This window comes from Pseudorasbora parva, chromosome 8 (assembly GCF_024679245.1).
Source record: "Pseudorasbora parva isolate DD20220531a chromosome 8, ASM2467924v1, whole genome shotgun sequence".
Lineage (NCBI taxonomy): Eukaryota > Metazoa > Chordata > Actinopteri > Cypriniformes > Gobionidae > Pseudorasbora > Pseudorasbora parva.
This window is the reverse complement of record NC_090179.1, coordinates 23,358,380-23,385,505: the sequence shown is the minus strand read 5'-3', so window position 1 is coordinate 23,385,505 and position 27,126 is coordinate 23,358,380. Positions and strand designations below refer to the sequence as shown.

Sequence of the window (27,126 nt, the reverse complement as noted above, 5' to 3'; positions counted from 1 at the left end):
GGTGCGTTATAGACCGGGGCGGACAAATGGAAACGCAGATGCCCTCTCCAGGTGGCCGGTGAATGAGACATCTTGTGAGACTACAGAGGATGGGATAGCTCCATGTGGTGAGGGTGGATATGTAGCATCGGAAGTGGTCCGTGCCTGTGTTCAGGCCTTCGTTCCAGCAAGTAAAGATGTGGAGGAGGGCCAGGAGATTGAGGCAGGGGCACAAATGAATCAAGAAGACCGAGTTGGCCCCAGCCTGCTGGCCGAATGGGTAAAAGCACAGCGGAATGATCCAGTGGTGTCACGATTGTGGGTCTATATGGACAGAGGGAGAGGGCCTGTTCCAAAAGAACGAGCAGCTGAAGATCGGTCTACTCAAGTGCTGTTGCGACAGTGGGCCCGCCTCTGTGTGAGTCAAGGACTGCTGTGCAGGGAGGTATGTGATCCAAAGACATTTGACAAATGGAAACAAATAATTGTACCTCAGTATCTGCAGAATCAAGTCCTGGAATGGGTGCATGACCACGCAGGACACCTGGGAGTGGAGAAGACCCTAAGCTTGGCTCGTCAACGTTTTTTCTGGCCAGGGCTGGCACGAGGAGTGGAGAAGTGGTGTCTCCAATGTGTCCGTTGCAACCTGCATAAGACTCCAGCCAACAGAGTGAGTGCCCCTCTTGTATCCATACGGTCAGAATACCCTCTACAGATTGTCTCTGTCGACTTTTTGTCATTGGAGACTGCACGCAGTGGAATGTGTAATATTTTAGTAATGATGGATCACTTCACTCGTTACGCGGTGGCAGTGCCAACTTTGGACCAAACAGCAGTGACTACCGCAAAGGTGTTGTGGGAACATTTTATACAGCCTTTTGGGGGGTTTGATCAGTTGCACTCTGACCAGGGCCCCAATTTTGAATCAAAGGTTATCAAGGAGCTATGTTCATTGTACAGCATCACTAAGTCTCACACAACGCCCTATCACCCTGCAGGAAACGGACAGTGTGAACGCTTTAATCGGACATTGCTAAGTATGCTGGGTACATTAAGGGACGATCAAAAAGAGAACTGGGACCAGTATGTGGCAGAGTTGGTACAGGCCTATAATAATACACCTCATTCCTCTACAGGATATGCCCCTTACTTTCTAATGTTTGGCCGCCATGCGAAATTGCCCATTGATGTGATGCTGGGCCGAGGAGAGGAATTTTCAGGGACAGCGGGCAGCTGGGTGCATCATCACCATAAAAGATTAGCGATTGCTTATAATCAAGCCAGAAAACAGGTCCAGAAGGCGCAGTCTCATCAAAAGAAGGGTTTTGACCGTAGAGTCAAGGGGGAACCTTTGTTGGTGGGCCAGAGAGTAATGGTGTTAAATAAGAGGGCTAGGGGACAAGGTAAATTGGATGATAAATGGGAACGGAATGTATATATAGTTACGTCACAACCGAATCTTGATATACCTGTTTATGTGGTTAAGCGGGAAGGGGTTGATGAGGACGGGCGGGTGTTGCACCGTAATATGTTAAGCCCATGCAAGTTTGAAATTGCCTTGCCCCTAGAGGGGAAAGAAGTAGAGGTTTTGCCTCCTGATTCTGTTAATCCTGTGAACAGTAATTGGTGTGTGTATCCTTTGGTGGGGGGATGTTTTTCAGAGTTGCCAGCACCCGTACAGAAGGATGGCAAAATCGCCCATAATATGGACATTGATGAGACAACATTGCCGATCGTACAGGGGGAAGGTCCCTCTACCCCAAATGCATCACAGGTTGAGGGTGTAAGACGGTCCACTAGAGCCACGAAGGGCCTGTTACCTCAACGGTATAGAATGTGAGGTGCTTGAGTGGGAATGTGCGGACACATTTGGAGTAGGGGGGGTGGTTGTAAGCTGCTCATCCCAAATAAGGGCAGTGACGTCAGTGGCGTCCATGGGGTTTCCTTGAGTGTGCCGGGCGAGAGTGTGCACCTGTGTCAAATTAGTAATTAGAGATTAAAGCTATAAAGGTATGATGCTTTTGTTGTTTGGGAGGGCTTTTTCTGTGAGTGCTGCTGAGTTCCTTGCCGAGGCTGCCGTGTCGGGACGTGGGCTGAGGATTGTTCCTGTTGCGTGCGAATAGCTGGGAGGGATAGTTTGTAGTATTGGGGTTTTCCCCTACTAAGTTGGGCGGCCGCCGTTGATTTCCCCGAACGCTGTATCCCACGTCCGGTAGCGGGTAAGGAAGCCAGCAGTACACTTTTATTTTCACCGCTGTAGTGTTTGATGTGTTTTTTTAATGTATTGAGATATATATATATATGGTGGTTGTATTGCCGGGGAGACTTATTTCATGTGTGTGCCAATATTGGTCCCCCGGCGCTTTTTGTCTGTAAAGTGAGCGTGTGTGTGCAGGGGGTTTGAGGGCAGGTTATTATCTCCTAACGCTCCTGTAGGTTATACAGCTCGACGAAGGCTATGTATTTGGCCCGAGTGGTATCGATGGTCTGAGTGATATTTGGTGTGTATTTATTGGTGTTATTTAATGAATTGATTATTTATGCTACGGTGAGGTTTTGCGGTGTAATGAAATCATGCATGTATTGTGATCCTAGGAATTAATTGAATGGGTGTTTTTTATAATAACTGTTGAGACCCCGAGTTAAATATGTTCCTGCTTGTTGATGTTGTATTCTTCTTATAGTTAACCTTGCTGGGTATTAGTATTATCAATTAACAAATTTCCAGTGAATTGTACCTATCTTTATCATGTAAACCTGGCGCCCCCTGAGTTTTAATACCATTGTCCATGAATAAAATTGTTATATTTTCTCTCTTGAGTACTTGAGTGTTTTCTTGGTTATTGAGCCCACAGTAAATTCATGGTCCAGTAGAGAACCTGTGAATTAACCTTTCGTAGTAATTGGGGGTGGGTTACATTTGCATCGGCTAACTTCGGACTTGCTGGATTGCCTTCCATAGTGTCTGCAGCCGGGGACGGAGCCTTTTTGACAGTCTTTTTGGATTTATTCATTCTCTGTGTGTTAATTATGCTAAATTATCAAATTTAGCAGGAAAAACGAAGTTTTAGATTATTTATTCCTCAAGTGTGACGGAGCTGAGTGAAAACGCGTCCTACTCCATGTGTTGCTCTCTAGCGCCCCCCCCTTTACATGATTAAATTGCATTTGACCTGAACAAAAGCAGAAGATTTGCATAAGCTTTTGAAGTGATTTCTTAAGTGTGCTCTTATATTGTCCCAGCAGCAGGGCTGGAGCGCAGGCCTTCTGAGGACTGTCCTCTGGGGCACTTTCCATGTGGCAATATGAGCATCTGTCTGCCGCAGGTTCTGCACTGCAATGGCCAAAATGACTGCCCCAATGGAGCTGATGAGGACAATTGTGGTAAGAGCTTTTTACAGATATATATATTTACAGTTGTAATATAAAATTATTCACCACCCCCCCCCCCCCCCCCGCGAAGACTATAAAAAAATAACAGATGGGAACTTTTTTAAAGATACATGTTTTTTTTTTTTTTTAATGCATCTTTAACAGTTTAGTGGCAAATTAAAAGGGATAATGTCAATAAACACTGATCAGGCATAACATTATCCTTTTGCAAGAGGCCACAGTCACCAGGGATTACGATTTTAATGAAAGGGTATGCATGGTCTGGAACAATGCTTAGGTAGGTGATAAGTGTCAAAGTAACACTATTGGATGGCAGGACCCAAGGTTTCCCAGCAGAACATTTCCCAAAGCATCATACTGCCTCCTCTGGGTTGCCTTCTTCTCATAGTGCATCCTGGTGCCATGTGTTCCCCAGGTAAGCAACACACATGCACCCGGCCATCCAACGTGATGAAGACATGATTCATCAGACCAGGCCACCCTCTTCCATTGCTCCATGTGAAGCACTGTGTATTCTGACACCTTTCTATCAGAACCAGTATTAACTTCTTGAGCAGTTTAAGCTACAGTAGCTCGTCTGTTTGATCGGACCACACAGGCCAGCCTTCGCTCCCCGCGTGCATCAATGAGCCTTGGCCGCCCATGACCCTGTCGCTGGTTCACCACTGTTTCTTCCTTGGCCACTTTTGGTAGATATTGACCACTGCAGACCAAAAACAGCCCACAAGAGCTGCAGTTTTGGTGATGCTCTGATCTAGTCGTCTAGCCATCACAATTTGGCACTTGTCAAACTCGCTTAAATCCTTACGTTTGTCTATTTTTCCTGCTTCTAACACATCAACTTTGAGGACTAAATGTTCACTTGCTGCCTAATATAACAGGTGCCGTGATGAATATATAATCAGTGTTATTCCCTTAATCAGGCTTTTGAGTTTTTTTCTAATACAGCTATGTTATAATTATTTAAAAGAAAACAGAATAAGCTTGTGCTGTTATAACACATTCATTGATTGAGCCCATGCATGTGCTGAAGTCAAAAGAATTCTCACAAAAGTTGTAGAGAACAAATTGTTTTATTTCATTAGAAACTCTATGCCCACAAGAAGATTTCCAAAACACTACAGACACAGGCAGCCTTATTCATAAGTTTCAAATTTGCTGTACCAAAAAACCTTTGAGGGTTTTAAAGAAAAGGCTAAATATTATTAAGGAGAATAAAGTGTTTGATCAGAGCAACTGAGGCAAACCCTCAATTTACTGTTAAAGATGACCTGATGGAGGAAAAACTTTGCAATGCAGAGTATAAGAAGAACACAAGCACATTCTTCATGTTGGAACATATTGCAGAATGCCACTCTTGACCAAGAAGAACATAAAAGGTTGACTTAAATATGCTAAAATAATTTAGATAGACCTGTGGTGTTCTGGAAGAATGTTTTATGGAATGATGTGACCAAACTGGAACTTTTTGGATCCATGTATCAGTGCTAGCCTATGTCTGGTGCAAAAAAAGGCAAAGTTTACGAGTAGAAGAACACCATCTCTATGGTCAAGCACGGAGGTGCTTCAGTCTTGGATCAGTCATTGGATGTTTTTGAGGATTCAGATTTAAATCTCATTGAAAATATTTGGCAGAATTTGAAGAAAGCAGCAGTAATGTGAAAACCAAAGATTATCTGTGATCTGGAAGCTTTTTTAAGCAAGGAAAGGGTCAAGATGGCAGTAGAGAGGTGACAGAAGCTTTAAGCACTTACACTTGCGTTTATTGGAGGTTATAAAGAATAAAAGATTCTACGCAAAATTTGACAAATTTGACCCCCATACAAAAATTATTTTGTTTAGAGCCCATTTGATTATTTTTAATCAACTTTACGTTCTCAGAATCACTCAAATGTGTAAACTTTCTATAGTTAATATTAATTATTAATACGCTTTCTATATTGTTGAATTGTTTCATAAAATGTTCTCGGCAGCAAAATACCTTGCAGGTCAAGGGGGTTGAATAATTTGGATTAATATATAGATAGACTGGGGTTAGTTGTCACACATGGATGATCCCTGTGTATCTCAATAATCATAATGTTTAGAGTCAATATGTGTTTTCTGTAGCAGTGGCTCTGTATTTTGGTTTCAAATGCCTATTTCAAACTCTTAAATTACAAAAAAGTGAATTTTATCTTCCAAGCTAAATAAATATAATGGGTCATAATGGTGGAAATGATCAGTGGCATGTTTTTTAACCAAAAAGTAACTCTAAAATCACCCCCTAAACCCCCATTCACTTGTTTGTCCACTAATACAGTTGAAGTAGTGAATAAAAACGAGTGAGTGAATTGGGTATACATCGGCTGCACACTTGTTGTTGTGGTGCAATGTGGGATAGAATGAATGCACTCAATAACGTCCATGGTTTGAGACACTGCTGATGGCCGTCCCCTCAAATAATGCCCTAATTGAGGATATAGGGGGAGATTTCAGATTTTAGGTGTCTTTTCCTAATAAACTGGCCTTAAATAAAAGTGTAAAAAGAGTGACAACTAGCCCTTATAGAATGACCTATATATATTTAGCATTGTTACAATATCGTACCATTGTTTACATTTGTTAACTTATGCCTGTCTGTATGTGTTTTGTGTACATGTGTGTGTGCTTGTCTCATGTTGACTTCTATCTCGTCGCTGTCCGTCTCTCTGAAGGGGATAACAGTGGCTGGGCAGACCTCTTCGACCAGATGTTTAAAAGGGTTTATCGACAAGAGCCTTCTACAGAATGCCGTAAAAATACACCTAATACTGTCATTAACCTGTCTTAGAAACACAATTTAGACAGCCCAGTTCTAGACAGTACTGCTTGTAATAGTGCCTAAAATAGGCCTATGCCAAATATGTAGTGCAATATTTAATGTCACTTTCAATAGAAGTTCATATCCACCTTTTTCCTAACGATGCTGTGTTTTAGATTATAGGTGGAGCTTCTGGCTTGGGGAAGTTCTATTTAAAAAGACGTTTCAAATCATAAGGTTGCTCTACATATAATTCTTATCCGTCTGACTGAATGAGCTCTAATTTTCTGACATCAGAAGACTAACATTCGGTAGTCTATTTCAATGTGATGTGGTATTAAAAGAATGCCTTTAGCAAGAACTCTTTCAGTCTTTCACTCTTATCCTTTGTACTCGCTGTAATAGTACGGAAAAAGACATACATTTGTGTTCTGCTCTCCTGATTTAATTTAAGATATATCATGATTAATTCACTCAAATGCTAGAATCTTTCATTTTTCTCCCCAAATCCCCACAGGTTTGTTTTCACACGGATGCTTTAAAATGTAAATATCTCCACTTTTCACTTATTATCCAGTGTTTATTGAAATGATAGCTACAATATTTGCAGTCCAACTTTCCGTCCACTGGAGGGCGCCTATTCTAAACAAAGGCGTAGTTTGATGACACCAAGTGTGAGCAGCGTCTTGGGACATGTGGTCTTCAAAATAGGACTCGGGCAGAAATCATGTTCATGGATGCGGTTATTAACGTTACTGTAGTGTAAAGCAGAGCAGGACCGAGTGTTGTGAAGCTGAGCACGGCCACTGGAGTGATTGTTATACAAACACACGGCTCGCGAGTACCGGGACTTTTATTATGACGGGACGGGACCCAGTCGCCGGGAGCTCGCACTTCCGCCTTTTCTGGTCAGGTAAAACAGCTCTGTTTATCAAATCAGATACATTTAAATGTGTTTAAAATGATGTTATGACGTTACTCTGTGCGTTCGCTCGGCGCTGCTGTGACATGTTCACACTGCTAAGAGTAAAGCGCTTCTGCAGAATAAAACCGCGAGGGTAACGCACATATGACGCGATTGACAGGCGTCTCGCTCAAACGCTATGCTGACACGTCCCGGTCCATAGTTAAAATAATTTTCTCACACTTTACAAATAGTTGGAAACATTTGGGATATTGTATAGGTACTCAACTGAACAAAATATGTAACACTGGCCTAGTGGTTTTTGGATATTTTACCTCAAAAATACTACATAGTGCATATTTAATGCTTTTAACATTTATTTTTAATAATCAATGGTTGAAGGGTGAGTAGAATAATATCATCTCATTGTACACATTTTTTGAAAATGCATATTAATTCATCCATAGAGCGAACCTTTCTCTAATTGGCAGTTTAACGGAAGTTACTCCCATAATTCGGCACAGGAAAAAGGTGGATAAGGTCAACTCATATTTAAACTTTGAAATATAGGCCTATTTGAAATGTAACCATTATTTAAATAGGCTAGGCCTACTTTTAACAATGTAAATCAGTGTTAATTTTTATGTCTCTTTTATTACTGCACAGAACTTCCATATTGCCAAAACTGTGGAATTTGAATGTGTGTATGTTTATGTGTATGTCTCTCTTTCCTGTCCTGCCTTGCAGAAGTGGAGCTGTATCCTGATGGTTGCCAATGCATTAACAATGAGATCCACTGTGTTAATGTCAGCTTGAGATCCATTCCGCAGGTGTCAGCGAATGTTACCTTCCTGTACGTAGCTTTTTAATTGAAAATTTGTGTAGTCAACAGGCAGTTCTTAAATTTGAAAGATTATGGTGGATATTGGTTTTCGAATTGTTGAAACGTGTCTTCACGTGCTGTCGGAAATTACCTACTTCCAACTTCTGAAGTCGTGATTTTGAGTTTGTTGCATTCAAGTGCTTTTGTCAGAAAGAATAGAAATCATTGAGGACAGCAGCCTATTCTTGCCTATTTCTTGAGAAAATATTATTATAGCTAAAATGCATTGAATTGATTTAAATTATGAGAAAATGGGGATTAGGCAACCTAACGGTTTTTGTCCAATCAATGATTTTGACGCTGCAAACATGGCACGGCTCAACAATTTGAAATGTGAAAAGACTATTAGGGCTCTTTTTCAATAATCTGAGTGCATAGTTACACTTAGGATGTGTCCGAATCCACTTTTGCTAGTTTAACGATAAGACAAAAAAAACGGTCGGAGCGCCAGGTGCATGGTCCAAAAGGGTTGCACTCCTACACTCTAAAAAAGCAATTGGGTTGTTTTAAACCAGCGATTGGGTTGTTTTAAACCAGCGATTGGGTTGTTTTAACCCAGCAATTGGATTGTCTTAAGCAACATTTAACCCAACCGCTGGGTTAAAACAACTCAACCGTTGAGTTAAAACAACACAATTGTTAGGTTAGTCCATTTTTTTAACCCAGCATTTTTAGAGTGTAGTCTCTTAATAAGTCTTAATGGATGTGTTCTGGGTGTAGCATGCAATAAACCAATCAGAGTCTCATCTCCCATTCCCTTTAAAAGCCAGCTGCACTTGCACCATGGCGGATTTGCTATTTATACGGCAAGCTTCTCCAGAGAGAAACCCAGTTCTAGACAGTACTGCTTGTAATAGTGCCTAAAATAGGCCTATGCCAAAAATTTTGTGCAATTTTTAATGTCACTTTCAATAGAAGTTCATTATCCACCTTTTTCTGACATCTAGAGAATAACGTAACATTCGGTAGTCTATTTCAATGTGATGTGGTATTAAAAGAATGCCTTTAGCAAGAACTCTTTCAGTCTTTCACACTCATCCTTTGTACTCGCTGTAATAGTAAGGAAAAAGACATACATTTGTGGTCTGCTCTCCTGATTTAATTTAAGATATATCATGATTAATTCACTCGGATGCTCAAAGAATCTTTCGCTTCTCCAGAGAGAAATCTCAAGCTTCTCCATTAAAAATACGTGTGTGATGTGTGTGTAATAAGCAGTGTTAACACGTCGTGCACCCGCCCATTACTAACGCACTCTTTAAATTACACAAAAATATTTCAGTTGCCTTAAAATAGCTCAACGAGCCAACAATGCGGCTTAACACACCACATTTTCAGACCAGCACACTCCATGGGTGAAAGGATGAGCGTGAGTGCATTTAAACATATTGCTTACCCTAACGAAACAAAAATATATTGGAAAATATCATGTAATACATTAGGCAATATATTCACATATATGGGATTTAATATTTATATTCTCCAATATATTACAATATATGAAAGCGGCAATCGTTTGTATATTTTGCAATATATTACAGGAATATATAATATATTGTATAATACCATTAATATATTATTCATTAATATGTATTTACAATATATTATAATGTATTTCAAAATAATATATTGGTAAATATATTTTCCTTTCGTAAGGGTACGTTGCGGTCGCATTGCACGTGTGTAAGATAGGGACCGTAGTGTGCAAAATGCATCGGATTACACAAAAAAACCCCCACAAAAGAAGGTCAGTATAGGCAAAAGTCCAACATCGTCTTTCCATCTTATCAGTTTTTGAGGCAGATTTTCTTTATTATTTATTTTCTTTAACTCAATACACAAATGAAACACTACTGAGTGTTTAATCAGCTGTTTGTGTTGCTTTTGGACAGATCACTGAAGAGCAACGAGATTCGCATAATACCCGATAAAGCCTTCATCAAATACATAAAACTTCAGAGGCTGTAAGTATACGAATAAGCATTTCTTCTGATCCAAAATTTTCCTCTTTCAAATTTCTGTCACATGCATCTGCCCCCTGCTCAAGACAACTTTGGTATGCACTGACTTTAAGGAGATGCTTAAGCCTCAAATCAACTCGGAGGCTTGTATAATGGAGCTGTCAATCTTGGTACAAAACAATTGGATAGAATTCCCTGCTGATGGAACTGATTTACGTTTATGATCAGCTTTCTGCTGAATCCACTAAAGCCTTTATGATGAGGCCATGGTCACTTTCCTTTAAATTGAGTTTGCTGCTGCTTGTTAATCTCAGTATTGGCAGGTTTCTGTATAGCATGCCATTAAACGTTGGATTGTATTGCTGTCTGGTGATTAATGTTTTCTACAGAATACATTGTTAAAGGGGGGGTGAAATGCTGTTTCATGCATACTGAGCTTTTTACACCTTTAAAGACTTGGATTCCCATCCTAAACATAGACAAAGTTTCAAAAACTAATGTTGGACGTTTGATGGAGTATTTCTGTGTTAAAAATACTCCTTCCGGTCTCACAAGTTTCGGCGAGTTTTTTTCGAGTATGGGTCTACTTGACGTTAAATAGATCGGAAGGTCCTTGTATGGGCTGTACGGGCTCTTCTCCCGGTAGGGTGCGCGCGCGCGTAACTAGAGGGAGAGAGAGGAAATGCACGCTGTAAACAGTCTCTCAGGTGCAGATCCGAGGTGTTTCTCAATGTCAAGGATGCTTCCTTGGAAGGACGAATCCTTCCAAGTCACTTCCTTCAGAGGCTAGGCGAGGCTCCTCTTTAGCATTCGGAGAACATGTAAATGGAACAGGCTAGCAAGTGCACGTCATTGCGTCATTACGTCAGTGAAAAGGTCCGTTGGCCATCAATAACATTATGTGTAAGGTTATTTGTATATATTCTTATATCAATACAGTAGTAATTTGTACCGGCATTTAAACGTTAAACTTTACCTATATTAACTACGGTTATAACAAATGTTTGGTAACGTAAATAAAAGCATTGTGGTGGCAATCAGCGAGGTGAGGGACCATGAGAGCGGGCCGGTGGAGTGATAATGAGCGGCAGCTGATCGCCGCCACACCGGTCTCGGCTCACGTCAGAGTGATTGGAGTATAAATGGTGGAGTGTGGAAGACGAGAGAGGACTAGGCCTGGAGTTTATGTTATGGTTTGTTTATGGTTTATTATGTGTGTGCGGGCAGTCACCCGTGAGGGTTTTCCCCGTATTACTTTCGTTTTGTTTATTATTTATTATAAAGTTGTTCACCGGTTCCCGCCTCCTTCCTTCCCATCTCCAAACTCCGATACAAGCATATTTGCACTGTTCACGCTCCGACTCCGGGAACGTCAGAAGATAGCGAAGCTGCGCACATAGGATTGTGGGTGATTTGAGAACGCGAAGAGCGCGAAGGCTACTCATATGCATCCTTTCCTGTATATGACATATTTTTCGAACGAAGGACTCAGTCCTTGGTTGAAATTCGAGGATCCTCGACATTGGAACAGTCCTTTGTCAGATGTCGATGACGTGGCATCCTTGGAATTCTGGCTTCCGAGGATCCTTCCTTGACATTGAGAAACGCCTCCAGTTGTCCGTGAACACTTATGACGCGCCGCGCTCCACTTTATTCCTATGGGTGACGTCGAGCGACTTCAACGCTTTAGCACAGCATTCCGGGAAGGCAGCGCTGCATTTGAACCGATTTGAACGCAGAAATGACGGGAAGCTTCAAGGCATCGTTTCAGTCGCGTCGCAAAGTGGATTTCCACGGTCACTGCTGTCACAGGACTTCACCAAATCATACCAAAGAAGTGTGTTTATGACGAAGCGGTCCCAGCGATAAAGGTTCGGTCCTGCTTTGGAAGCAGCCGGTGAGTAAATCAACTTCAAATGTCTCTGCTATTGGCTACCGTCGCATAAGTAAACATCAGTAAACGATACGATCGCGTGCTTCGTCATTCAAATGCGCTAACGGTTACTCCATTGTTGTTCTGTATAACACTAGTCTGACTCTGACGTGCAAAACCGTTTTGCTTGCTACCTCTAAGGTCTAGTCACATACAATAGTCCATAAACTGAATCATGTCCTCATAAACTGCGCGTAAAGACACACAAAGGCCCCTAAATACAGTACATACCACAGAGACGGACATCCTGATGTTGCCGTTTCTCCTGTTCAATTTATTTCAGCCTCAGATTTGATTGTGGATCATTATCTGTATTAGCTGAGATAGCCATGGTTTTCTCTACGCTTGAGGACGTCACCGTTTTGTGCACATTCGTCATTCCTTAGCTCCACCCACACGATACGCCTCCAGGCGCTCGGTTTTTTCCCGGAAAGACTCGGTACAGCCCATATTTCTTTTATAAATATGATAAAACTAAAGACTTTTCGGAGATATGAAGGATGCAATACTACTCTATAGGTACTCAAGATTGACATGAGATTGACTGAAACTGAGTGTTTCACCCCCCCTTTAAGGACAGATGTGAAGACAGTACTGTAGTTATATATTTTCAAAAGACAATAGCGTTACAGCAAAAGAGACCTGTTGTCATAATATAATATAATATAATATAATATAATATAATATAATATAATATAATATAATATAATATAATATAATATAATATAATATAATATAATATATAGTTTTCCCTGTCCAGAGACAAATGTCCATTGGGTCACAAGACAATATGTATATTAGAATATAATGAAATATTTGTGATTTACATATTGCATGCATTAAAGAAACAAAACAATAAACATATTAATCAGATTACACTTTTAAATGGCCATCAAAGGAGAAAGCACAGACAGTTTAACCACTGAGGAGAGTGATGGGGTTTGAGTTGAGGCAGGAGAGATGAGAAACAGATCAGAAATCACAAAGGAAAGTATGGAGATGAATGAGAGGATGTGTGTATTACAGAGTAAATGGTTATGCATTCACTCATTACATAAATAATACAACTAACTGCTACTTGTAATAAAATTAGTTAAATTCTTACAGAGCAAAGAAAGTCATGCAAGTACTTTATGTAGCTCTTTTTCTGTTCTTTTCTCCTTCCGCCCCCTGCGGAGGACTGAACACCAATGTGTGACTTACCTTTTACTGAAATTTCAAGCTGCTGTCTGACTGTTAAACTGAAACAATCTTGTAAATGGCAGTTTCAATGCACTCGAACATTGATATGGCTTGGAATCAAATCAAACATGAGAAGTAAGTCATTGTGGGGCTTTTTATGTGCTATTTTTGTGAATATCCATTTGTAGGTTCATGGATTTTTCTCCTTAGGCCTATGTAAATTAATTTCATGAATAATTATCAATGGCCCATTTCCTATTTCATAATTCAAAGCCCTTATTAAATATTTAATGGTAGGTGACCCAAAAATCACTATATTGTCTATATAGAGCCACAACAGAATCAGCTTATAAATTCAACATGCTGGCGCAGTTATAATGTGATGACGCTCACGTCAGAGACGCAAACACTGTCCTGAGGCATTCATTTAGAAAAAAATGTTCAAATATTTATTCATTCTTAGATGAATGGGCACATTGGTTGGGTACATTTATTTTTGGATACAGTACTTCTGGGTAAGGATGGCATGACTATGGAATGTGAGTTTAAGTATTCTGTGATATAATGGAGGTGAAGTAGAATACATTTGCAGAGATGTATTAAAGATAACAGGATATACATGATCCAAGAGGCAGACTGATATTACGGTCGAGGTACAATTGATCAGAAACACAGTGAGGCAGTCTATATCATCATTAAAGTGCAAGTCAGCAATCTAAAAACCATTGTTGTAAAAATCTAATAATCAGTACACTTTTAAAAATAAAGGTTCTTAAATGGTTCTTTGGCAGGGTGTATGGTTCCATGAAAAACCTTTAATATCCAAAGAACTTTTCCATTGCACAAAAGGTTCTTTGTAGTGGTGTTATAGTCTTTTAGACTATAAAATGGTTAGGAAAAAAATTTTTCTTTAAAGAACCTTTCACAAAACGATTATTTGGGGAACCAAAAATGGTTCTTCTATGGCATCACTGTTAAACCACATTTTTGGTTCTTCCTTTATTTTTAAGGGTGTAATCTGCAGAACAGTAATAAGGAAAAATACTTGGTAAAGCAGGGTAATCTGGCAACACTTTGCAAACTCTCATTAAAAGACATATACTGACAGGAAAAAGGAAGAACGTGTTACGCCCGTTTCACACATACTCCGTCTGTTGTGTTTTCACATATGCTGCGTTTGCAGTGCGAAACTGATCCGCTGTTGCATACCACAAACACAGCATTTATTCATAATTTTTTATTTAAAATCCATTATTATTATTATTATTACATGACGCCATTACAAGTAATTAACCCGGTTTATTGATAAAGTCATGTAAACGCGGTTTACTTGCATTGTCAGTTCACTGGTTTGCATGTAAACGGGGAAAACTGGTTATTTCAATAAGCTTATTTTTTTTTAGTTATCAGCTTGGTGTGCATGTAAACGCACCCAGTTGTATGGTTTCTAGGGTGTTGTTTTGTGATTGGTTACGGGTGACCAAATTGCTTATTGTTTTGTTGTCTTCCTCAGGTTTCTCCAGGATAATTGCATTGTCACCGTTTCCATTCACGCTTTTAGTGGACTGTATATGCTGCAAAAACTGTAAGTGCATGATTTGTTTCTCTTTTTTTAAGTGTAATATACTAATTAATTTTCCAAATTAAACATGAATCGTCAAGTCACTTTTATTTTTATAACACTTTGATTGTTTCAAAGGAGCATCACAATATTATAATAGGAAAGTAAGAACTATGCAAACTTAATCAAATTCAGCTGTAAAGCAGCTGTTGGAAGATAGTGCTGTTATTATTCAGTGATGATTTAGTTCAGTTCAACAACTGTGTAAAGCTCTTCAATTATCAAACAAGTTCAGTTCAGTGAATACAACCATTCTCTCCCCCCTCTTTTTTTAAAACTTCCCTCATTTGGAGTAAAGCATGATATCATTTCTCGTACTTTTGTTACAGATCTTTGAGCCAGAATTGCATCTCCTTGCTTCCACCTGGAATGTTCAGGGATCTTCATATGCTCAAGTGGTTGTGAGTACAACAATCAACAAGCAGTAAATGTTGTTGTTATATACACCGATCAGGCATAACATTATGACTGGTGAAGTGAATTACACTGATTATCTCTTCATCATGACGCATGTTAGTGGGTGGGATATATTAGGCAGCAAGTGATAATTTGTCCTTAAAGTTGATGTGTTAGAAGCAGGAAAAATGGGCAGACATAAGTATTTGAGTGAGTTTGATAAGGGCCAAGTTGTGCTGGCTAGATGCCATCTCCAAAACTGCAGCTCTTGTGGGGTGTTCCCCATTTGCAGTGGTTAGTAAAAGATATCCAAGGAAGAAACAGTGGCAGGGTCATGGGCTGCTAAGGCTCATTGATGCACGCGGGGAACAAAGGCTGGCCTGTGTGGTCCGATCAAACAGTCAAGCTACTGTAGCTCAAATTGCTCAAGGAGTTAATGTTGGTTCTGATAGAAATATATTAATAGTGGAGTCCATGCCTCGACGGGTCAGGGCTGAATTGGCACCAAAAGGGGGCCAACACAATATTAGGTCATAATGTTATGCCTGATTGGTTAATATGTGTGTGTGTCTGTTAAAAGTGCAAAATAAATGCAGTCCATTTTCTATACTATACGTATATCTGTATATACATGGTAAATGGACTGCATTTACATAGACCTCACATTCAGGTGTTGGCTTGTAGCCAACCTACATGAACCACTGAGCCACTGCCGCCCTATACATACATACATACATACATACATACATACATACATACATACATACATACATACATACATACATACATACATACATACATACATACATACATACATACATACATACATACATACATACGTTACATACATATATATGTTACATACATACATACATACACACATACAGACATATGTTACATACATACATACATACATACATACATACATACATACATACATACATACATACATACATACATACATACATACATACATACATACATACATACATACATACATATGTTACATACATACATACATACACACATACAGACATATGTTACATACATACATACATACATACATACATACATACATACATACATACATACATACATACATACATACATACATACATACATACATACATACATACATATGTTACATACATACATACATACACACATACAGACATATGTTACATACATACATACATACATACATACATACATACATACATACATACATACATACAGACATATGTTACATACAGACATATGTTACATACATACATATGTTACATACATACATAAAGAGGACTTGTATTACCACACCAGCGGAGGATATTGTTCTGTTTATTCAAAGTTTTTTAGATTATATTCTTTTATTGTCATTGTACAAATTGAAGTGTGTGCTTGTTTGTCATTACAGCAGGATGAATTCTGGTAGTTTAGTTTTTTTTTTTTTGTTGCAGTTTTTGAAGTGTTATTTAATCTATTTTAGGATTTTGGATGACAATCCCATAACAACAATCACAGCCAACACATTTACTGGCCTGAGTTCCCTGTTCTTCCTGTAAGTCTTTATCCATCCATTATAAAGTGCTGCACTTCTTCATTTCCTTTTTTTGTGTAACAAAAATCTCATTATTTCTGTGTAAGAACTGTTCTTCTGAATCAGTGCATTGTTTGTTTCCAACAAATTGCTTCAATCACCAAAAATAATACTCTGAAAAATATCATATTTGCATTTTAAATAATTTAAGTCTGTGCACTGCAGTTTTAAATGTTTGTATGAAGTGTCTTTGACAGATGGCTCATCTCTTTTAAACATCTGTACAGGTCAATGGTAAATACCTCTCTAGAACAGCTCCCCCCCGCTAAACTCTGCACCCATATGCCCTTACTCAGCTGGCTGTAAGTATACGCTTCTCAATGATATACTAAAACTTTCTCAACTTACAATTTTTAATTCTGTTCAGGAATATGTTGGCAGTGAGGCAGAGCTGGTTTTGGCTCACATTTTCAGTTTTGTTCTTTTTTTTTTCTGAAGAAGAAAGACAAACTGAAATAGTATAATGAAAGTCAACATATCAAACTCCATGGATACTTATTTACTGAGTAATCCACTTTTTGGTAGAGGGGGTTAAAATTAATATTTTTACCAGAGATTTGGATCCAAATTACAGGGGGGAGAAAATGACTTCAGAAAGATGACTGCATCATTATTTTACTTTTACACATAGATAGGTAGGTCGATTGGTAACACTTTACAATAAGTTTCCATTTGTTTACATTAGTTAATGTATTAACTAACATGAACTAACCATGAGCAATACATTAGTTACTGTATCTGTAAATATTTGTTAAAATTAGTTGATAAAAATACAAATTGTTCATTTTTTGTTTATGTTAACTCACAGTGCATAACTAATGTTAACAAATACAACTTTTGATTTTAATAATGTATTAGTAAATGTTTAAATAAATGTTAACATTTACAGTACTACAGTACTATTAACATTTCACTGATCTGCCGATGTGTTTCTGCAAAACCAAAAAGTCTTAGGCCTTGAGCTGTCATACATCCTTTCAATATTGCCACAAGTTTTGGGACGCCTGCCTTCACATGCACATGAACTTGAATGAAATCCCATTCTTAATTGGTGGGGTTTAATATGGAGTTGGCCGCTTTTGGGAAGGCTTTGGGAAGGTTTTTGTAGTTTGTTTATGGGAATTTTTGACCGTTCTTCTAGAAGCGTATTTATGCATTTTATGAGGTCAAATGTTGGGCGAGAAGGCCTGGCTTGCAGTCTCCACTCTAACTCATCCCAAAGGTGTTCTATCGGGTTGAGGTCAAGCCAATCAAGTTCCTCCACGCCAAACTCGCTCATCCATGTCTTAATGGACCTTTATTTGTGCACTGGTGCGCAGTCATGTTGGAAAAGGAAGGAGCATCCCCAAACTGTTGGAAGCATGACATTTTTCAAAATGTCTTGGTATGCTGAAGCATTAAGAGTTCCTTTCACTGGAACTAAGGGGCCAAGCCCAACCCCTGAAAAACAACCCTACACCATAATCCCCCCTCCACCAAACATAACACTTAACAGAATGCAGTCAGGCAAGTACCGTTCTCCTGGCAACCACCAAACCCAGACTCATCCATCGGATTGCCAGACAGAGAAGCGTGATTCGTCACTCTAGAGAATGCGTCTCCACTGCTCTAGAGTCTAGTGGTGGCGTGCTTTATACCACTGCATCCAACGCTTTTGGGAAAGGAAATTGCACAATTTGACTTATTTCACAGATGGCAACCTATCAGGGTACCACGCTTAAATTCACTGAGCTCCTGAGAGCGACCCATTCTTTTACAAATGTTTCTAGAAGCAGTCTGCATGCATAGGTACTTGATTTTATACACCTGTGGCCATGGAAGGGATTGGAACACTTGAAATGAATGATTTCAAGGGGTGTCCCAATACTTTAGGCAATATAGTGTATGTCACATGTACACGTCAATATGCCTGTATTATACTGAAATGTTCTATGTCCAGTCTTTTTATTTGCATTATGAATTTGTACTCATCAATATATGACATGCTCTCTTAAAGGGATTTTGAGGGGAATCGTATTAAGACGTTGGGGTTGACAACTTTAATCGCTTGTGAACATCTCACTGTGCTGTAAGTATTAACAAATACGGTGCCCTTATTGTGCTGAACCGAAGTGAACAGCAAACTATACCATTTGTATGATAGGCTTTAAAGTTAGAAGACATTAGTTATTAGTTACATTTCATTACAATGAAACTTAAATGTATAGTTACTATGTATAATTAATTATATTTTGCAATGCATTCTTTTCAAATGTAATACAAATATTTTCTGTATATGATATTATTAGCATAACATTATAAATATATTCTTTTTGAGCCACTGTATGTTTATGTTCTCTGATCCAAATAATTCTGAAGTAAGTCAATTGAATTAAGTAAAACAAAAATATTTAAACAAAATGTGATCTCCCTATCTACCCTTACAGGTCAGTTTCTCTATTTCAAGCTTTAGCTGTAAACGTTTAGCTGACAAGTTCCAAATCAAGACCGTTTCAATGAGGTTTATGATCTTAAGTCTTCTCATCCTTGGTGCTTTTTAGGTCACTAAGAGCCAATCTTATCAAAAGTTTGCTGGAGAACACCTTCCAGTCCCTGCACATCATGGGAGACCTGTAAGTGACAGTAAAACAATTGTTGTGAATGAGTGTGCGCATGGAAGTAAGGAACGAGAAGGCACTAGTGAGCTATTAATGATTTCATCTTTGACATGTCCTTATTGCTTTTGCAGTGATCTGTCCAGTAACTTGTTAAAGGAACTGCCAATCAGTATTTTCAAGGATTTACCCTCATTGCAAATTCTGTGAGTAATAGCCATTGGATGAACACATTTGATTACAAAAAGAAAAATATACTGAATATTAACTGGGTTCAACTGGGCTAAAGGCTCCACAGGGTAAACGGTTCCTTAGATTTTATCTTTCTCTAAACAAGTAGATGGCACAAAGACTTGCCACAGTACTTTCCAAAACATCCGTTTTTTAAGATGCTCCTAAAAATTCGGCTGATCCTTAATCAAAGTTGAATTAAAGTTGATTTTGCGCTCATTTGATCTAACATTTTATGTTTTTTAAAATGGTTTAGATTTAAGTAGCAAATCTCTAAAATTATTGAATAAATATATAATTATATATAATATATTTTGAGACAAAGGAATTCTTAATGATTTTCAGTTTTGTTCAACATGATTTATGTTTAATTACAAAATAAATGTAACTGTAATACTTTGCAGTTACTGAGATCAAATATGTAATTAAATTACTGTTTCTTCTGAAAATGTTAACAATTACAAAGGAGGTTACAGCTGAATATTTTCTGCAAAAAGCTAGGATATTTTGAATAATATTCATTTGTTGCTTTGCCTGTTTTTGATTTGAACTATGCCTCCTGCCATTTAGTAAAGTAATGCTATTAAAAGTGTTGTAAATGAATTGAATGTAATCAGTTACATTAGTTTAATAAAGTAATTGAAATAGTTACACTACGTAATACATTTTTAAATTGAGTAACTTGTAATCTGTAACGTATTACATTTCCAAGGAAACCTTCCAAACACTGACGACTTTTATGATTTATTTTCACACAAAATCTTTTGCCTCATAAATGTTTTCTGCAATCGTACACTGTGGTAATAGTGGAAAGCATTTTTTTCTTAAGGTGTGCTTTTAGCCCCATTATACTCTGTATATGAACAAAAATCTGGTGCAGGTTATCTTTATATTTGCATACATACTTAAGAGCTTGCATTGCTGTCTATGAATACACTTTATTATAAGTGTTGATTATAACAGTTACATTGGTTTTGATATGTTTTCTTATTTGCAGGAATCTGTCTCAAAACCCACTGGACCACATCCACCCAGGCCAATTTAACCACCTAATTCAGCTCCAGTCTCTGTAAGTGACAGCTTTATCTAAGGTTTTTATGAGATTTGAATACATCTTACTTAATTTGATATGCTGCAGTGACAGCACAACAAAGGTTAATTACATTTGTCTAATTAAATGAGTCTCACATGGAGTCGAGTTGATGTTTGTGGGCTTGTTTCTGGCAGCAGTGCAGATTGGCGATAAAACAAAGCAAACAAACAAACAGCAGACCAGGCTATGTGCCAGATTTTCAAATTCTAGTATTTCTAGCTTGCAGGTGGCCGGACGATGGTCAGCAGAATGACCAAAGGCTCTTGGACACTAAAAAGACAATATTCTGTTTCTGTAGTGGCCTGGAGGGAGTGGAGATCCCAAATATCCAGACAGGCATGTTCCGGCCCATGGAAAATCTCTCCTACATGTGAGTATCTCATTCTGCTTTAAATTAGTTTAAATCAGACCGGCAAACTCCCAAGAGGTGAAAAGGTGACACATTTATAAATTAAATCCTTTTCTTGTAGGGCGTGTGGGGGCATCCTTCCCCAGTGTTTTTTTTGTTTTGTTTTTTGTGATTTTAAAATGTAAACAAACATTCTAGTGCACACTGACAAGCAAACAAAGGGACAAGACAAGACAAGACAACTTTTGCTTCAAGTAAAAAAAAAGAAAAGAAAAAAATGAAACAAAAAATAACAACCCATATTTATTGACACCACTTCAGTGGAACTTTTTGGCACACCGGCCTCAACTTGCAACATAAATATAAATAGCGTCTTCCTATTTAAGCTCTCTCATTCTGCAAAATAATTGTCCAGATATTAGTTGTCTTCTGTAACAAGATACCAGAGACAAGAGGCAACTCGAAGACTAGATTATCACAAATACTGTAAAAAAGGTATTTATTGAACAGATGGAATGTATATATGATGCAGGTGAGTAATCATCAGTAAGGTGAGAAGTGTGTGCTCTTTCCACTGTGGCTATAGCCTTGCTGAAGAGCCTCTTCTACATACTCCTCCATGGCCTTCTGTTTGGGGATAGAGAGAGGATAAATTATGCCACGGGGCACTGGCTTCTGGCATGAGTTTGAAAGCACAGGCCCATGGTTGGTGTGGTGGTAGTTGCAAGGCTCTTTTAGGGCAGAAAACATAACTGAAGGGGCCATAACAGGATGGTATATCCACAGATTGTTGTTCTACAAGACTTCCACAAGGGTTCAGGGAAACAGCCGGGAAAACAGTCCTTGCCCCACTTTGTGAATTCACCACTGGACTAGGAGAGGATGGGATTATGTATTACGAGCCAAGGATGTCCAGTATAATCGTTGCCGGCTGACCCGGAGTTGAGGAGGGTGCTAAATGAAATATCAGCAGCAGTGAGTGCGGTGTGGAGAGGTACTAATATTGGGACTAGAAACAAAACTAACTAAAGGACGTGGAGGCTGAATAGAACATGCCAAAATTACACGTTCCCCAGACCACATTACAGAGTCTCTGGGTCAGCCGACGTTGCCGCTCAACCAGAGAGAGGCGTGTGTGGTCCATGGCCTGGTTCATGGCCTGGTTTTGGAGAGCTGAGGAACTCTGGCTGGCAATGGAAACAGGAGGGCTGCTGTTTCTTCATCTGCAACCAATCCAGCTGCACATGCAAAGGGACACGCTTGAAACAAAAAGCAATAAAATCTCCAACAGAGGAATCTTTCCGCATGGAAGATTTAGCCTTCCTCATTGACGACTCTGAGGGGTGTGACCTGTCCCAGATCTTTAAAGAGAGACAGTCTGCAACAGCTTTCTCTCTCTTGAACGACAACCAACATGTCACCTCTGCTGTCTCTCAGCTGGCCAAGCTGTCAGGCCTACACACACATCAAGCCAGAAACCCGATCAGGTAGCCCAACACCTCAAGTCATGTGCAACTTCCTCGACGGAGTTGAAATAGTCGTGCAAGTTCATCATCTCATCTTCAGTCAACACAAAAGAAATCGATTGCAACTTTAACATTATCGGACCAAACTATCAAGCCTTTCTCCTGTGATTGTACACTGGACACTCTTCAACCGCTCAGGCAAATGCAAGTAATGTGTGATATACAAAATTGCTGTGCAGTTAGTTAAAGCTGTAAAAACTTTGTTCAGACATAAATCTTTTAGTAACTGTTGGTTCTCTCAGGTGTTTTTCATAGCTCTATTCTTCTTTTGTTCAACCACTTTAATTTTACATCTTACCAATGTATGTGATCTGTATGTAAGCATTTTCTCTTCATTTATTTGTGTTCGTGATTTTGTTAATACAATAATTGTACACAATACAAATATGGTTCTAACTCCTGCAAACAAATTGTCACTTAAATAATCTTTTTTGTAACATGCTTAAAGCACTGTAAATGCTAAATAATTATTTTTTCTGTGGTGATGAAATCTACCCTTCTCTTAGAATGAATTAATAATCAAATGAGTGTTCACAGGATGAACTGATTGATTGATTGTAATGTTAATGTAGCTTTATCAAGTTGGTCTCATTAACTGATTCAAATATTCCTAATTAATATTCATAATGAGTTATGATTATTAATATTTCCCCTTTGAGCTAACTCACTATAACGTAAAGATAACTAGGTTTCACTTCTTGGTCACCCTTAAAAATTGGTCTATCCACCAGAGAAATTACCACCTCATTGTGATTTTTAAAAACAATTTAATTAAAAGAATTAAATGTTCATGTACATTTTTTCCCTCAGATATTTCAAGAAGTTCCAGTACTGCTCTTACGCCCCACATGTCCGGAAGTGTAAACCAAACTCAGATGGTCTGTCATCTTTTGAGGATTTGCTTGCTAACACGGTCCTCCGTGTGTCTGTGTGGGTTATGGCTTTTATCACCTGCTTTGGGAACCTCTTTGTTATCGGGATGCGGACTGTCCTGCGGGCTGAGAACAACCTGCATGCCCTCTGCATCAAGGTTTTGTGCTGTGAGTACCAGAGGTATACATTTTAGCATTGCCCACGTTATATTAAACGCTAAATTTGCTTTATGATATGGTTTGAGTTAAATGCATGTATCCTTAAAATAACGACGACATTTATTTACAGAGCACATTTTTAAAAAAAACAAAAAAAAACAATGAATAATATAAATTGATCTAAAGTGCTGTACAGTGTACAAAGCAGGAGGTCTACAAAAAACAAAACAATTACAAGTTTTCAGTAGCTAAAAGATAAAAAATAGTGTGAGTAGATTTAAAATTATCCAATGAAGGAGCAGATGTCATATGATTCCAAAGTTTGGGCTCAGCCACAGAATAGGCCAGACCATCCTTTGATTTGTAGCGACATTGTAGCAGAAGTGATTAAAAGAAGATCGAAGTGCCCTAGCAGGACATCATGGCACAAGAAGATCACTAATATACCTTGCACTGCTGGACAACGCCTTAGACTACAGACATAAGGATTTTAAAATCATCTGTGAATTTAAGGGGAAGCCAGTGAAGGGATGCTAAAATAGTTGAAGGGATGCTAAAATATGTTACCTCTTTTTAGACCGAGTCAAAAGTCTTGCAGCCATAATTTGAACAACTTGCAATTTGATAATGAAGATTGAAGCAGACCAGAATAAAGACAGTTACAGATATCTAATTGACATGTTACAATTGCATGAATCACAACTTCTAAATCTTTACTTAAAAAAAGGATATATCTCAAATGATAAAGCTTATTCTAACAGCACTAATATGTTTATAAAAAAATTTTGTGTTTGTGTACACTGGTTGAGAGAGGACCTAACTGGGCTTCCAGAGCAGGGGAGGAATTTGCAGCACAACCTAGAATTAAAACTTCTTTTTTTATCCTCATTAAGCTGCAGATTTCAATAACACATTGAGTTAAACAGATGTGTCAAGCCTTACTGGAAAGTAAAACTGAGAATAGTCTGCATAACTTGTATGAAATGCTGTATTTCGAACACTGAAAAATGTGGGCCAAGGGAAGCATATAGAGGGAAACAATAAAGGTCCCAAAATGGATCCCTGGGGCACACCACACAGGGTAGGGACAAAAGCGTAGTGATAAAAGGCAGTTTAGAGATTGGCTATAGTTACTGCACATTTCCGGATCAAGTTGAGTTTATTTCAACAGAGGGTTGCATAATTGCATGTTTTAAAAAAAGGCCGGGTGAAAAGGCCAAGTCTTTTTAAAGACTGCCATTAATGTCACCAGAGGGCACATACATCTGTTTTCAGGGCTTATTTTGACTATAATTGGCTGACTTTTATGAAACAAATGTGATGCAAGGAGAATCAGCTGGCACTCCTGGAAGAAAGGTTTTCTAGGGCACCAAGCTCTCAAATGATAGTGTTCCTGCATCCATAATGTCTTCTCAATTACATCGAGGCATATTACATTTTGCCAACTATCTCTATATTTTTCTAGCCTGACAAGCCAGACCCACATCAAGATGTTTGGTCTGGAAACTCACCATTGACAGGGCTCAATCTGAAAGGCGGGATAAACGGTTGTCTTTCAAACTCCCTCTGCACGGCGTGCACGCAATTGGATAGCGCTACCACCAACCAGAGCAACAAAGAAGGTGAAGCAGAGCTCGTTGAAAGATTAAACTTTCGACGTATCCGGTCGGCAAAACTCAGAACACATCTTCCCTTCTTGAAAATGACTTCAGTGCCGTTCTTTGTTCTTTTCTCAGAGAAAAGCTTAACTCCCAAGTCTTCCAGAGTCACGGTCAAAGCTGATTCGAAAGACCGCCGTTCGCCAGTTTCTGTGTTTACTAGAAGCACGCGCAACTTGGCCCCGCCCCCTGACTCTATACACGATGTGATTGGCCCGACAGTAGTTTGGCGTTTACAGCTCAGAAGTGAATTGAGAGTTGCTAGCCGACACTTGTGGCAGATTAGATTTGCTGCCGCTAGGGTGCGTCTAGATTTCTAGGCTAGTATTTTTCTATTAACCTAAAAAATGATGTGGGTTTTGTTAGCTGAAGAACTCTCTGTCCAATTATGCCTTCCACAATCAGAAAGGGTTTTGTTATTCTTGTATTTCTGGAAGAGCACTGCCTGAGATGTGTGAAAACCATTTTCTCCAGGTCCTCTTGCTGTCTGTCTCCTTTAACCAAAGTGTCCCACTCTTGACAATCTTCCGCCTGACATTCGGCTTGAAAGGCTGTCTTGATTGGACAGGAAATCTATAACCCTGTAACAATTCTATTCACACAGGATTCACTCACTATTACAATCACCTTCAGTAATCAATTCTAGCTCTTCCTGGAGTCCCCGGACTGATAGCATTAATCAATGCACCCTATTTGGCATGGGAAAGGCTTCTATTTTAGCCTGCAATGTCATTACCTTGTGCTTCGGTGACGCACCTGTGCTGTGCCTCGTAAAAAATAGATTTTTGGCCTTCTGGTGTTGTGATTTGTCTTTTAAAGTTTGCATTTTATATGTTCAGGAAATGCTCCAACATTCTGGCACAAGACCAAATTGTAAATTGTGGCTTTTAGAAAGCTAATTGTTCATTAATGAGTTCTTCTTCTGGCATCCAATGAGTAATAGCTAATTTACCATAATGCTTCATTTTTATCCCTAGGTGCAGATTGCCTGATGGGGGTCTATCTGTTTTTTGTGGGGGTCTGTGATGTGAAGTTCCGTGGCGAGTACAACAAGAACGCTAAGCTGTGGATGGAGAGCCTGGAGTGTCGTACAATTGGCTTCCTGGCTATGCTGTCCTCTGAGGTTTCCGTCATGCTGCTCACTTACTTGACCGTGGAGAAATTCCTAGTCATTGTTTTCCCTTTCAGCCACCTGCGACCAAGCAAGTGCCAAACATTTGTAGTCCTGACCTCTATATGGTTGCTGGGTATCTCTATAGCTGCAGTGCCTCTGCTTAATGAGGACATGTTTGGGAATTATTACGGACACAATGGAGTCTGTTTTCCCCTTCACTCTGAGCGTCTGGAAAAGCCCATCGCTAAGGGATATTCTACTGGAATTTTTCTTGGTGAGTTCTGGCAATGGTGAAAAATATTTGATTTAGTTATGAATATTAAAGGAATCATTGTTTTCCTTGCTCTTTTAATATGAAGAATTAATTCTATACTCTGCTACTCCAATCGCCTTCAGTACACATAAATCATTTATTGATTATAAGCTCTTTCTGTCTTGATGTCACATTAACATATGACCACCAAGAATACCCTACCAATCAAAAGTTTGGAGTCAGTAAGAATTTTTAAATATTTTTGAAAGTCTCTAATGTTAAATAAGGCTATTTATACTTGATAAGAGTACAGTAAAATAAAATGATGTCATATTATCAGTTTTAATATATTTTAAAGTGTTTATTATTAATTTATTCATGTGATGCAAAGTGCATAACAAACATTTCTTATTATATCAATGTTGTTGTAATACATTTTTAACAACATTTATTTGAAACAGGAATCTTTTTAACATGTCTTTTACTGTCACTTTTGATAAGTTGAATGCATTTTTGTAAATGTTTAGAATTTTTTTATTATTTTTTTATCTTACTGTCTGACTGACTGAACTTTTGAATGGTAGTGTGTCACAATGTCATCTTTTATAGCATTATTACTCATGGAAGCCCGGTTACTATTGAATAGAAG

General features: G+C 38.7%; 1 protein-coding gene across 1 annotated transcript in view; it reads left to right on the top strand.

Moving 5' to 3' along the window:
* Window positions 1–27,126, top strand: part of rxfp2b (relaxin family peptide receptor 2b) — a 44,143-nt gene that overhangs the window by 14,362 nt on the left and 2,655 nt on the right. The window contains 15 exon segments of the mRNA XM_067450452.1: window positions 3,223–3,363; window positions 6,069–6,146; window positions 7,806–7,911; window positions 9,834–9,905; window positions 14,531–14,602; window positions 14,968–15,039; window positions 16,518–16,589; window positions 16,856–16,930; window positions 18,625–18,696; window positions 19,169–19,240; window positions 19,357–19,428; window positions 20,451–20,522; window positions 20,845–20,916; window positions 23,232–23,461; window positions 26,088–26,498. Of these exon segments, the coding sequence (XP_067306553.1) occupies window positions 3,223–3,363; window positions 6,069–6,146; window positions 7,806–7,911; window positions 9,834–9,905; window positions 14,531–14,602; window positions 14,968–15,039; window positions 16,518–16,589; window positions 16,856–16,930; window positions 18,625–18,696; window positions 19,169–19,240; window positions 19,357–19,428; window positions 20,451–20,522; window positions 20,845–20,916; window positions 23,232–23,461; window positions 26,088–26,498 (1,689 nt within the window).